This window comes from Poecilia formosa, unplaced genomic scaffold (assembly GCF_000485575.1).
Source record: "Poecilia formosa unplaced genomic scaffold, Poecilia_formosa-5.1.2 Scaffold4, whole genome shotgun sequence".
Taxonomy (NCBI): Eukaryota; Metazoa; Chordata; class Actinopteri; order Cyprinodontiformes; family Poeciliidae; genus Poecilia; species Poecilia formosa.
In genome coordinates this window covers 6,595,392-6,609,545 of record NW_006799943.1, presented here as the reverse complement: position 1 = coordinate 6,609,545, position 14,154 = coordinate 6,595,392, and the positions used below count along the sequence as shown (strand labels likewise).

Below are 14,154 nucleotides of genomic sequence, written 5' to 3'. Positions count from 1 at the left end.
TCTAAAGTTTTCATACCACCTCTTGGATGATGACTTGTTTCGTTTGGTGGGAACACTGAAGATAACTCATGGATTGCATTTCCTTAAAGTCAATGACCAAAAATGTAAAATAAGGTTTTTCCGGTTCGAAATCCTGTTTTGCTAGCGGATCAAATGCTAATTTCATCCTATAGGCATGTTGGGAACTTTAATGTTAGTAATTCTCATTGTAATTATTATGAAAACAAACAGTTTGATGAGCTAGTGGTAGAAATTTCCAAGCAGGGACTAAATGCAAACATGCCACACTTTCCAGATCTTAAAAGGCGAATAAAAATATGAAAAACTTTGCAGGGCTCTCCTTTTGCCTCACAATTGTGTTTATCAAAGTCACAAGAAAACCCAATGAGTTTTGTGGTTTTAACAGGAAGCAGGATAAAAACATTAAAGGGGTTGGATGAATACTTTTGCAAAGTGTTGTGTTTACTGTATATTATGAAAGGATTTTTTCATTCAGACCTTCCTTCAAAATGCACAGACTAAATAAAATGGCAATTAGACTCTAGGAAAGTATGGAACCCTGATGCGTTGTACTCCTTTTTTAGTGTTTTTGCAAACATTAACACTTTTATAGGAGCCATTTTGATTTTATCCCATTACAAACCAGACTGTTAATCTTTGGCAACATTTGAACTAAAACCCAACCCCTTCATTTCCACACAAAGAAATAAATATATAGACTCTGCATTTGCTCAACTGAGAGGGTTTACTCAAAGAAATACAGAGAGAATCTGTGTTTAAATAAATTTATAAAAAAAAAAAAAAGCATTTTTCCACTGAAGCAGAACGAACAATTATCACTTGCTTTAGCTCATAGAACATAGAATACAAGCTGAAAAGCCTTACTTTGTCGCCTGAAATTAAAAATAAAAAACAATAAAGGAAAGAAAACCAAGCAAATCAGCTTCAACACAAAGATAAACACAGCCGATGATGACGGGGAAAACAAGTGAGCAAATACAAAACAATATAATAATAATAATTAAAAAAACTAAGAGGTTAAGTGCAGCACAGGTCAGAATCGTATAGCGTAGATTCAGTCTAAGTTTTCTTCAGTTCCATATTCAAATGATCTGCTCTGGTACTTTTTGTTTCTACATCTGTAACATGCAAGCTCAATGACACGTATGCTCAAATATACACGGGAATATACGTTTTAATTCGTAGGATATCTGGAAAATATGACAAAAGATCTGTTGATGTACAGTGAGAACCACGTTTCATTCGCAGAAACAGAAAGAGCATCCACTCCATAGTGTTTTCTTTAAATGACAAAAAAACCTAAAATATATATTTATATATTTATAACAAAAGCAAAACAAAAAAGTAAGACTACATTCATGTCACCGAACAGTCCACATACAAGAAAAATAAAAATAAAAACAACAGAAAAGATTCCCAGAATTGAAATGTTTGGATGTTTCTTAAAGAGGCGGCGCTCGCTGCTCCGGATTATTACGGGTGCCTCAGGAAAAGAAAACGGACACAAAAAAAAAAAAAACTAACTAACTGCTCCGTGGCGCACCGAAGATACGACGGAATACTGCATTTCTACTCGCGACTCGGTTAGGTAGGTCGACGTGGAGGCTAGCTGCCGAAGATGGGAATGTCCACATGTCCACAAGCCTGCCTACTGGTTGAACGCTTTGATTTTTCTGTAATGCTACCAGGAGGAGACACTCCTGTTTGTCTTTGGGTGGCTGGGGGGCGAGGAGGGCGGGGCAAGTTGCATGGATAAACTTTTTGTTCTGGACTTTCCTTTCTTTCTGTCTCTGCTTCTTCTTGCTCTCTGGGTCTCAAACTTGAGAGTGAAGGGAGTGGAAGGGGGGATTCACAGTCATCAGCTACGCTTCTGTTTCATTTTCAGTTTGGTCTCTAGTTTTTTGTTTTTGTATTTTTTTGCTTTTTTTTTTTTTGCATCGTGTTTTCTGCTATTAAATACGTGGCAGATAGGGGGCGGACAGGCGGGGTTCACACAATCGGTAGTGCTTTTCTTTTTGGCACCTTGAGGATGGTGAAGGAGGGTGGGATGGAAGGGTGGAGGGGCGGAGTAGGAGGTGGACGGCGCTACTTGTCGTCAGCCTCTCCGCCGCTGTCTGTGGTGCCGTTGTTGTTGCCGATGGCGGTGGCAGGGCCGTTCTCCTCGTCGGTTTTCGCCCTCTTGGATTCGGGCGGGTCCTGCAGCTCTCCATTCTGCCTCTTGGTGGGGAGGGAGGCCGAGGCCGAGGCGTGCGTTGCCAGGAGATGGAGAGGGTTTGCTGCAGAGACGGAGGACGGGGGTGGGGGGTTCGTTAAAACGCCAGAGAGAGGCTGCTTCGTGCACGGCAGGCTGTTGCTGCGGTGACACGCTGACATCATGGTGAACTAAACTGGCTCTTTTAACTCGACCTCATTGCACAGAGTATTAAACACAATACTACGGCATCTCAGCTTTATGTCTTTATAGGCTTAGAACACTTATCAAGCAACATTTTTGTTCTGTCTCAGCATTTGATGATGATAATTTTTTTTCTTCTACCACACAAGAGACTTTCTGAGTCTGAGGAAACAGAGAAATGCTCAATTTTTAGGTGCTAAAAATTCATGCTTCCACATACTGCTGGGCAATAAATCGACTAATCAAATTTTTGGAAAATCTGGATTTTCTCCTTGGATTTCCATAGTTCAGAGTGATGTCAGCACGCCTGAAGCCACCATCTTGTTTTACAGGTGTGTTTTATTTATCTTTACTTTTAATTCAGGTCAACTGCATAAAGAAATATAAGGGTCAAGCTAAATTTTTATTCCTTTTCTCATTACAAGAATAAAGGTAATAATTTCCATTTTTATTTTATGTTACAACTGTTGTTGCAGTTTATTAAATTATTTACTGTTAAATATTGGATAATTGTGAAGTACCATGAAATGACCTGACTGTCCTTTCAGTGTGACAACAGCCGACTCTCATTTGGAAGGTATTTCACTATTAATCTTCCTCAAAATAGCTTCAACTCACCTGAACTAGCAGCGGTGCTGATGGGCACCAGGTGAGTCCCGTTCTGCGTGATGGCCTTGATAGGAAGCTGGTGCTGGCCGAGCGGGGCTTGCTGCACTATGGTGACGGTTGTCAAGGGAGCAGCCTGTGAGCTCTGGATGATGCGGCCGACTCCGCCTATAGAGGAAGCCGTGATGGACGGGACTGGCTCCACTTTGACTGCAAAGCATAATGGGAGAGGAGTGTGAGTTGACGAGCGACGCCTTCGGCTAACACCTGACGAGAACGCTCCAGACGAAGTTCACCTTTGACCTCCTGGCGATCTCCTCCACCTCCTCCGTTCTCCTGAGGCTCGGGGCTCTCCATCGAGGCGGGCTGCCCTCCGACGGTTGCCATGGTGACCGCCGGGATCTGGTGGACCACGTGCACGGTCTGCATGACGGGGGCGGAGCTCACCGGTGTCGTTACCATGGCCGGGGTCGCCATGGCATAGGTCACAGGCTTCATGGTGGTCTGAGGCATCTGGCGCTGCACGGCGATCAGAACCGGCTGGCTGTTGAGGGGGGAGCCTGGACAGGAAACAGGAAATGAGTTCAGCAACAAGCATGCCTAAGGGCTGAAAACGATGAGTCGGATTAATCGTGATGAATCCATCATTGGTTTAATCGCCAACTAAGGTAATAATTGATTAATCGTTAACTGGAGTATACAGACACTTAAAAGAAGGACGTGTATTATAAGAACAACAGATTCAGAGCCGTGATTAAGTCAAAACTGTGCAAAAAGGATGTATGTTTTGTGTTTAATCTTAAAATAACAAAACTTTGTAAACATCTTCTACCCAAAACTCAAGTGGCTTCACCAAGTTCAACTCTGATCAAAATCTATCACCTTTTCCTATCCAATTATTAATCAGTTCATCAAAAGAAATAATCAACAGATCAGCCCTACGTTATATTGATGCCGAGTCAAGTGGAAAGCCTTAGATTCTCACATTGTGTATTTTTATTACTTCAGAAGCTAAAAATGATCAACTAAAGGAATGCCATCGTGTTATTGCATTTCAGGTAATTAATGCTTATTTTATTATTTAAAAAAGGAATTGCATTTTTCCAAGTTTATTTCTAATATTGTACTAAAAAGACTGAAATGAAAAATCTGCAGAAAGGGCCAATTTTTTTCAAGTTAATAAATATAACTGACAGATTAATCGATTAATCATCAAAATAGTCAACTAATCTATTACTCATAAAAATAATTAACCGACTAGTCGGCAAAATAATTGATTAATCATCAAAAATAACAGATTAATCAATGACTAAAACAATTGTTAGTAACACAGCAAACAGCTGGATCTGTTCGTGTTAAATCTGAGGTTTTACCTGGGGAGTTCTGTGCGAAGCGAGCCTCCTGGATGACAGCCAGCTTGGGCTGGACTGCTGCCGTCTGGGTGGGTGCTGCTGGGGGGGCCTCTGCCTCCATGGGCACTGGCGATCCCTCCCTGGACAGGCTGTCTGGGGTCTGGACTCCACTGGAGTGGGCAGACAGCACCCCCATGTGGTTGGGAGAGGCAGGGGCGCTCCTGAAACGACGAGGAGAGTAAACACCGACATGGAGCGGCGAGCGCGTCGGGTGAGGCGGCGAGCGGGGAGGAAAGCCGTACCTGGAGGAGAGCGGCCCCACTGGGGTCCGGAAGCAGGGCACTCCCCGGGGCCGGCGCTTTCTGAAGGCCTGCTCGATGAGCTTGCCCTCTGAGGCGGGGTCGATCCTCCAGAACGAACCCTTGCCGGGCTCCTCCTGGGACCGGGCCACTTTGATGAAGTAGCGGTTCAGGGACAGGTTGTGGCGGATCGAGTTCTGGACGAAAGGAGGGAAATATTTTATGTTGCTGCACGTGACTGTTTTTGTTAAAGTTAGCCTCCACGACAACCAATCCATGTGATTTTATGGGATTGGAATTTGATTTATTATGGATTTCACTGAGGTGAATCAGTCATGTTGGTCATTTGGTGTTATAGAAATATGCTCAATTGAATAATAAACACAATTTCACTAGGCAACATCAGAATGCAACTACAAAAACAGTGCTGCACAACACCAACACCGCACTAGTAGCATTATGTGTTATTTAAATAAAACAAAGTAGAAAAGAATAAGTTATTGGAGGTTTTTAAAAAAGGATGTCAGTAAGCCTGTGGCAATAAGCAATTAATCAATTAATCACATGATAAATTACAATGAGCTCATTCTACTCTTTCTAACTTTTAAAGGGTAATTTAGTTCCCTTTAGACATCAAATGAGACGGGTCTTGGAGATAAGGTGGAGTCTGATCTATTTTCTGATACAGTTAAACCTTCTTCTAGTCATAACCTGGGATCCAGTAGTGTCACCTACACAGCTATACATACTGGCTTAAACACAAATATAGGAGAACTAGTATTAGTACACACTTCTCCACATAAGGTGCAGTTCCAACAAACTAAGCTTTTCAGGGCGATACGACTTTGGATGACTGAGGTTTGTTAGACTCAGTCTAACAAATAAAGTGCTGAGGAACTCCAGCTCAATAACCAAGCCTAAGTATTGCAGTAACTTGAAATCAGGATGAGGTTTTCTGTAATTGACGCATTTAAAAAAACTAAGTTTGGGAAGTTGTTCACACCCACTTCCCAGAAGTCCCCTGGAGGACGCGGTGGAGGCACTGACCTGCCAGCCTTTGTCAGCTGTTCTGTAGTAGGGGTAGTTCTTGGTGATGTGGGTGTATATTCCATTCAGAGTTAGCTGTTTATCTGGAGCCATGGTGATCGCTTGGACTATTAGTTGTGCATAGGAATATGGAGGTTTGGAGTCGTCCTGTGGAAACAAACAAACAACAACGGAGAGCAAAATGAATGTGCTTTGTAATAAAAGTTTATTTCTCAGTCTTGTACAATTAAGACCTGAAAAAAAAGTTATTTACCAGTATCAAAGTGGAACAGAAACAACAGAAAAATCAGACAACTTCTTACTGAAGTATTTTACTAAAGACATAAAATACAAACTGATAAACAACTAGTAGCATATTACTGTTTTTAATGGTAAATAAATAGTTCCATAGCTGGTGGAAGAACTGAGTACAGCCCATGAAACTCCTGAGACTTTCTGGTACGGTCTCACTTGGGAAACCAATTTGCTGAGATATCTACTTCTAGAATGAGAAGCAAATGTGAAACAATTTAAACTCATGAATAATCTATGTTCTTGTAGAATGATGGACTTTGAGTTGTTTGGAATTAGTCTTATGACTCAGATTAATGAGAGGAAACAGCTTCTTCTCCAGAGGGAGTGTAAATGTGTTTCTTCACTGTTATTGTTTAACAGAGATAAACTCAAATTGAGGCAGTTACTTCAAATAGCCATTATCGATGGTGATAATGATTATTTGGATTAATCGATTATTGAAATAATCCGTCAATTCATTTAGCGATACCTGGAGTATTCAAACTCAAAAAAGGCTTTTTGCTGAAAACAAACGAGATATTCAGAGCAGTAATTAAGTAAAAACTACAAAACATATAGAAATTTTACATTTAAGATGAAAACATCTTTGTCTGTCAATATGTTTTAGTAAAAACTCCTCCAGTGGTATAGTTTGAGCTCCACTTCAAATCCACTAAAGGAATGCCATGTTATTGCAGTTTAGGCAATAAAATATTTATTTTCTCATCTAAATAAGTGATTAAATTATTTGTTTATTAGCATCTATCTTCTAATATAAAAAGGACCCATTTTTTTATCTGATTAATAATCATTAGTTGCAGCCCTAATGGTGATGACTGTGAAGAATCTCCTGTAGCAGTCTGTATTACAGCAGATTTGAAGAATCCTCTGACTGAAAGCACTCATAAGGGGGACGCTGAGCAGAACAAATACAAAAGGATTTATATTTTTTATTATTATTATTATCATTATTATTCATTACTATGACTGTACAAACATGCTCAGACCCATACAGGCAAAACATTCTGTGTCCCGTCAGACCTACTTCCTGTTCCGTGACCTCTCACCTTTGGGCTGTCTTCACCGGAGGCCTCCTTGTCGTTTTCCGATTGCGAGTTGTCTCCTATTATTTCCGAGGTGAGAACCCGGCTCGTTCTGTAGCTAGAGAGTCCTGCTCCCCTCGGACTTGACGGACACGAGTTTGCAGCGCTATAAAAAAAAAATGGATCTGTTGGGTCAGAGTCCTCCATGTTTAGAAATGTGGTTGCGATTGCAACTCAAACTCGAACAGCACGCTCATCGTCCTACCTGATGGTGCCGGTGGGCGAGGGCAGCGGGCTCATGAGGTGGGCGATGTTGTCGGGAATGTTGATGGTCAGAGGTGAGATTTGGGGCTGGACGGGTTTGACCGGTGATTCCGGCACGTTCCTTGGCTCCTTCTTGTCGCTGGACAGGGCGGTGAACGTGATCTTTATACTCGTGCTGGGGAAGCGGAAGCAACACCTGCGGGACGACACGGACCCGAGCGGTGAAACGACACCGCAATGTCACAATGTCAGCGTGCGGACGAGCCCCTCTGCCAGGCAACAAGCATGCCGAGGCGCTCCAAATGAAGACCGGAGAGGAACACAGAGACTTCACAACAATCTAATATGGGCATGAACCGAGACCGTTATATAACAGATCCTGCTTAAAATGTCTAATTTTCTATTAATGGGCTTGGCTATATTTAGACCAGTTGCACACAACTAAACGTGACAATCTCAACAGATCTTGCGCAGATTAAATGGAAATAAAAATAATCTGTCCAATGAAGTTATGGGTAAGAAAATATACTGAAAATGGAACAAAACTAGAGGCAAAATTAGATTTTTTTTGTGTGTATGTGTATATATCATCATTCCTTCCATGCAGTCTTGACGAAATTAAAATAGGTCCGCTTTTTGTTTAATGGCTTTACATTTGACGATGAAAAATTCATCTGGTCTTTACCAGGTTCTTAAAGTTCCCTTTGGTTTTCTGCACAACGCCCTGTGGTGGACCCACCACAGTGTTTTCGCTCAGGCTGAGATCTGGATACTGACTGGGTCATTCACAACACCTTCGATCTTTTTGGAGATTTGTTTTGGCCAGTCTGTTGCGGATTTGTTGCCGTATCCTGTTTTCCTCTCATTCGACCCTAGAATACGCTGGTATGAGGAGGAGTGAATAGTTGAGTTCATAACTACAAAATACTTCGGCTTTGTGAAACAAGCCCAGCTTATCACACCTCTGCCATCGTGCTTGACATCTATCAGGGGGCGTTATGTTGTATTTAGCTTTCTCTAAACACCTCTAGTTTTGTCTGATGTCTGAAGGACATTGTTCCATTGTTGTAGTACAACTAGATTCAAGCTGGAAAAATTCTGCCATATTCACTTAAGAGAAAAGACAAAATATATATGTTCAGTCTTCTTCCAACTGTGCTGCAATGAATGTAAACATTTAATATGATAACTGAGGCCTGTGCATTTCCTGGTTAACCAACCTCAATAAAATAATGGTTCATTCATATTATTATTATTAGTAGTAGTAGTAGTAGTAGCAGCAGTAGTGGAAGTAAGTGGTCAATGTTTGGGAAAAAAATATCTTCATACATCAGCTGACTGATGTATTGGTGAACCTCTATAATATTCAACTCTCAAGAGACTTTATAGGGGAAAACAATGTTTATGAAGGCCGTGTAAACATTTAGAAGCAGTTTATATTTTACCTGTGGCAGACAACTCTTTGTGTCTTTGTTCAGGATAAATTGGTGAATTCTAAAGGCTAAAGCTAATAGCTTTCCAACGTAAACGTGGATTACGTTTCCATTGGGTGACATGTCCAGTGAGATTATGTCTATTTTAGATAATCAGAAATATTTTACTTGTTCCATTCTCAAAATCTGTTCCAAAAATAAAGGTCATATGGTTAACACAACCTCATTTCCCTTTCCTTGAGTAAGTAACCATCAACATTTGTCCAAAGTAAAAGTTATGCCAGTGTAAATAACATAAAACATAGTTTTGGCGTTTTGGGACTGCTGCTTAAAATAAAGTAAGTCTAAATTGGATTTAAATAATTTTTGACTCTAGTAAACACGAGTTTGTTTTTAATTAGGTTCTGATATGTAAACTCCAAAATTAAAATATGCTTCCTACTACTCGAAATTAGGTTTATCACCAGCTACTTTGAGTCTGTTATAGTCAGGCAGGAAAACGACAACACCTATCTTGGCTCAACAAAGTGTGATGTTGGTAGCAATATAGTGCGTTTTACCAATAGCAGTGGGAAATTAACTCTTCAAACAGTGAAATTCCTCGTTTCGGCATTGGATTTATTTTCAGAAACGTTTTTAAAAGATGACTGTAACTATTCACAGCCACTCATCAATGTGGCACATGTAAAACAACGGAAGTGAGGAAATAAAACCAGCTAATGTCCCCTTTCACGTTACAAGCTAGCTTCCACATGTAGAACATTGTAGAAAACAGAGCAAATAACCTTAGCAAAAGGATAAATGACAACACAAAGGCTGGGAAAATGTGTGGCCGAAAACATTAATGAGGGGTTATTAATATAGGTTTTGTATTTTTTGGAGGGGGAAGCAGTAATATTGTCACATTAGCATGTCTGACATGGAGATTTCGTGTGACGTAGCTGCTGTACACACGAAGAGCACCTAACAGACTCGACACAGCACGTGCATCACTGCTGCAGGCTAACACAACAATAACAATACACACAAAAAACACGAGTACGTTAATCCACGGGTAACACTTCACGCCACTCGCCCTCAACACTTACATTCGTGGAAGCTGAAGAGGTGGAGCCCCTCTTCTCTGGAACACCCCATCAACAAACACCCCGTTTTTTCCAAGGCACCGGAGGTAGAATTCCCTCGTGCCTGAGCCATCCTCCCCGGCGGTGAAGATTTCGAGGTGCCGCCGGGATATGAAGCTCGAGTGGCCCATGCTGACGTCCACTGAGCCCTGGGAAGAGTTCCGGCCGATAGTCACCGACCTTTTCTTCATGAGATACTCGAACTCTCGGCCCTCCAGCCGGGCTATAGCCGACCCCAACATCCCGCTTACCACCGCCATCTTCCAGTCCAAGGTGTCTGGTGCAGATTTTGAGGTGTGGAAGGAGCAGTAATTTAGTGGCGAATGTGATAAATTAAAAGGGTTCGTTTTCTGGCCTGGTTTAATGAAAGGGGGCTCCAATTTTGCACTGTGGAGGATTTAGCCAGGAACGTGCCAGACCGGGGACACAACCGCTCAGACTCACCACGGTGAAGAGGAGGGCGGGGCCAGAACGAGTCGCAGACCAATCAAAAGCCGACAAACGGGCGGAAGTACTGCAAGAGACAATTGTTTCCGCCAATGAAAAACCGGTTAGGGCACGCAGATGAGTGATGTTTACCAATGACAACAACAATAAAAATAGCCGTAGGAAGGTTAGGTCGGCTGCAGCATGGGTTGCATTGCAGTCTGACACGCAGATGGAGGAAAGGTGTAAAACCCGGCAAAATTATTTTAAACAGAGGAATTTAACAGACAAAAAAAATCAAGAGAGGAACACGTGACCCGCCTTTTCTTCCTTATATTCACCTCACGAGAGGAGGCATCATCTGCTCATGAACAGTTTTTTAGACATTAAAATTTAAGTAGACATGGAACATTATTATTAAACATTCCAAGAGCATCTCAGTGAATTAGAATATCATAACATGTTAATGTATTTCAGTAATTACATTTTAACAGCAACAGAAAAACGTTTTACACCTTAAATACACACATGGCATAAACCACTTTGGCATGAAGGAAGTTCCATGCAAGTCCTCACTCCTCCACTACTATGCTTGACTGTTAACATGAGGGTTTTGTGCAGATGTATTGTTTTTTTGTTTTTCCAAACATTGTGCTGCATGTTATGGTTAAACATCTCCGGCTTGGTCTCCTTTCTGGAGTCTTTTCTTCTAGCAACTCCTAATGAGAAGCCATGCTTTCAGTAAATTCCCATATGAAGTTAGACATATAAATTGCTAACAAAGGCAGTGGTTTCCTCTGAGATTTTGTATTTTTAGCTGTTGCAGCCACTCCCATGAAGCTCAAAAATGTGTTTCATTTGTGAATATTTGTTTCTCTCTGGGGAGTGATGGATATATTAAATTGTTTGGAAGTGGCTTTATAGTCCTTCCTAGATTGATAAGCAGCAACAATTGCTTCTCTACGTTCAATAAATGGTATTTTCCTGTTATGCTTCCCTTACTTGGAGCAAAATACATCTGGACCTGAAGCTGAACAACTTAACTGAACTGAAGGAATTTAAGCATACAGTCATTTACCACTAGTATTCAGTCAAACATGCAAATCATTGAATTGACAAGTTTCAGTCACTTCCATGACAACAGTCCCAGCATCAAGGCATGCAGACTGCTTCCACAAATATTTCTGAAAGGTTGAGATTTCTTAGGAGCTCAGTGAATTCTGTAAGAGGATGCCACCTGTGCAGTCAGCCTAGTTGTGATATGTCATAGGGGTATTGCAACAAAGTGAGTGAATGGAACTCAGACACCAAGCAGTTGGCTAGGTACAATCACAAAGCAGTGTCAGAGGTTGCTAAGGGACATGGTGTGCAGGTTGCCAACTTTCTGCAAAGTTCATTGCAGACCTCCAGCATTCAAGCCACCTGCAGATCAACTCAAGAACAGTGTGTAGAGGGCGTCACAGAAGGGATTTTCAATTGCTAAGCACACTCATTCACCACTCAAACTAGGAAGTGTACAAATCATGCCTGGCTGGCTGACAATCCAACGGATGAGCCTTTTTCCAAAAGTGTTTTTAACGTGTCCTGTCTGGCAGTTTCCAGGACAACAGCACTGGCCTGACTGCACTGTGTCAACTGTAGTTTTGTGCAGAGGTGATTATGGTGTGGGAATGTTTTGCTAGCAGTTGTCTTTGGCTTCTCAGTTCCAGTGAAAGGAAATCTGCAGCATACCAAGACATTTTGGACCACTCCATAATCACAACTTTCACAGTTTTAGGTTGGTCACTCAATATCTAGGCAGAAGTGATGATACTCTGCAGTAACATGTCCTAGATAACTCTTATCAATTGTTGGCAAGTACTTGCAATCTACCTCATCTACTGTCCCGTCTTTCTTTGTCTGGTCGTATGGTTAGAAAGCCGGGCAGAGAGATGCTGGAGTTGAGGACATAATCCTTGCCCGCTGGTGATTCTCTGGGATTTGGGGGTTGTAATTGGGGTATTATTTGAGCTTTGGGGACGCCAGTCAGCTTCTCCCGCTTGTTGCCATGGCTATGGGACGTAACAGCTGACTAAAAGTAAATAAGAGCAAAAATCCTTCCAGCTGAACAGCATCCAGAGGGGGTAACTGTCCAAACATGCAATACCTCTACAAGAAGAAAAAAAACTGTGAACAAAAGTCTACAAAAGATAAAAACAGGACTAACACACCCTCAATTTCATGGAGAGACTCACAAAAAGACCTGAAGGTGTGTAGCTGCAATGGGTGGGCCGACATCATGTTAAATCTTATAGAGAAGAATGGGATGTTATTTAAGTTCATTTGTGTTAAAGGGGCAATATTATGTAAAAATCTCTTTTTTGAGGTTTACATCATGTTATAATCTTATTTCCTCATCAAAAACATACCTGGAGTGTTGCCCTGATTCTTTCAGGAGAAATCCTTTAAATCTCCCATGGCAACCATTCCACCATTTTATTTCATTTTCTGATTTACTTTAAGTTAATTTGTTTCATGACCTGTACAGACTACATCTTGTCATGCACGATTGTTTAATGAGACCCTGCGTCTCAGTGAGTTATACCCGTAGAAATAAAAGATTTAACAAAAACTACAAATTTAAAATCATGCATCCTTGACCTTGTTTTGTTGGTCTATCATACTTTGCAGTTTTTAAAGACAGGACAAAATGTGAAAAGGTTCAAAGAGTTATGGCAAAGGCGCTGATTAGAAAAGTCAAGTTGGCAAGCCAATAAGACCTCAACTTCGCATTGTTTGATGTAGAGTGTTCAGTAAGTCTAATTAAACAAAGTGCTTTGTTATTAATGTCTGTTCTCAGTGTACCCACTTTTGGGGTGTTTTATGTTGCGCCAGATGGCTTTAAAAGTCAAGCATCATAAAATATTTTGTAATTTAAAGATTTTTTTATTTCCATGTTAAAAAACGTTTTCATTTCCATTCATTAGCCATGTACGCCTATTGGCTGCAGCCCAAAGTTCGGTTCCCCACTTCCATCCAGGAAGCCGGGGTTTCCTAGCTGCGGGTTTATTTATTTATTTCTAGTAGAAATGCCATGAGGCACCACGCTGTGAGCACAGCGCCAGTGGATGTAGGTCGTGTCGAGAGAACTACGGAGAGGCTTGAGAGCTCCATGGAGCCGTGCCGCCTCTGTCAGAGCCCCCCTAACCATTTTTCTTCTCAGACAGCACACCATGTTCTTAGACACGGCTTTAATATTTAAGTGAACGTGCTACTCAAAGAAAGCCGCGCGCGCACTGTCACGGCTCTGTGCTGCACGTGTTCTCTAAATGACGTAATGCCTGCTTTGTCCAAGGATGTATTAGTAACAGCTCTGAAAGTTAGAATGTCGTGAAAAAAATGTCAATATTTTTTGTCACTCAATTCATAAAATGGGGCTGATATATGACATAAATTCGTTACACAGCTAGTTAAATATGTCAAGGATTTATTTCTTGTAATTTTGATGATTACAGAAAATGAAAACTCAAAAGTTAGTGTTTAACAAAATTACAGTGTTGCATAAGAACTTTTTTTTCTTTTTTTAAAAAAAGGATAGTTTCTGAAAAGTATGTTCACTTCTATGCACTCAGTGCTTGGCTGTGGCGGCTCCTTTTGTGTGATTTATTACTGCATCAATGCTGCGTGACTTGGAGACAAGCACAATGTGGCACAGCTGAGGTGTAAAGGAAACCCAGGTTGCTTTGACAACGACCTTCACACCATTTGCATTGGGTTTGGTGTCTTTCATCTTCCTCTGGACAACACCTCATAGGTTTTCTATGAGGTCTACATCGGGCCAGTTTGCTGGTAACACCACAAGTCAGCGTTTGCTTCCGTTTGGCAGTGACTT

At 41.4% G+C, this 14,154-nt stretch overlaps 1 protein-coding gene across 1 annotated transcript; it reads right to left on the bottom strand.

The window, feature by feature from the left end:
* Window positions 1–731: 731 nt before the first annotated feature.
* Window positions 732–10,327, bottom strand: foxk2a (forkhead box K2a). The gene is made up of 9 exons (XM_007561680.2): window positions 9,822–10,327; window positions 7,302–7,496; window positions 7,061–7,202; window positions 5,721–5,867; window positions 4,677–4,870; window positions 4,396–4,595; window positions 3,319–3,582; window positions 3,035–3,232; window positions 732–2,297 (listed from the first exon to the last, which is right to left on the bottom strand). The coding sequence occupies exons 1-9, from the start codon at window positions 10,115–10,117 to the stop codon at window positions 2,107–2,109; spliced, it is 1,827 nt and encodes a 608-aa protein (XP_007561742.1). The 5' UTR covers window positions 10,118–10,327; the 3' UTR covers window positions 732–2,106.
* Between the last annotated feature and the right edge of the window lie 3,827 nt (window positions 10,328–14,154).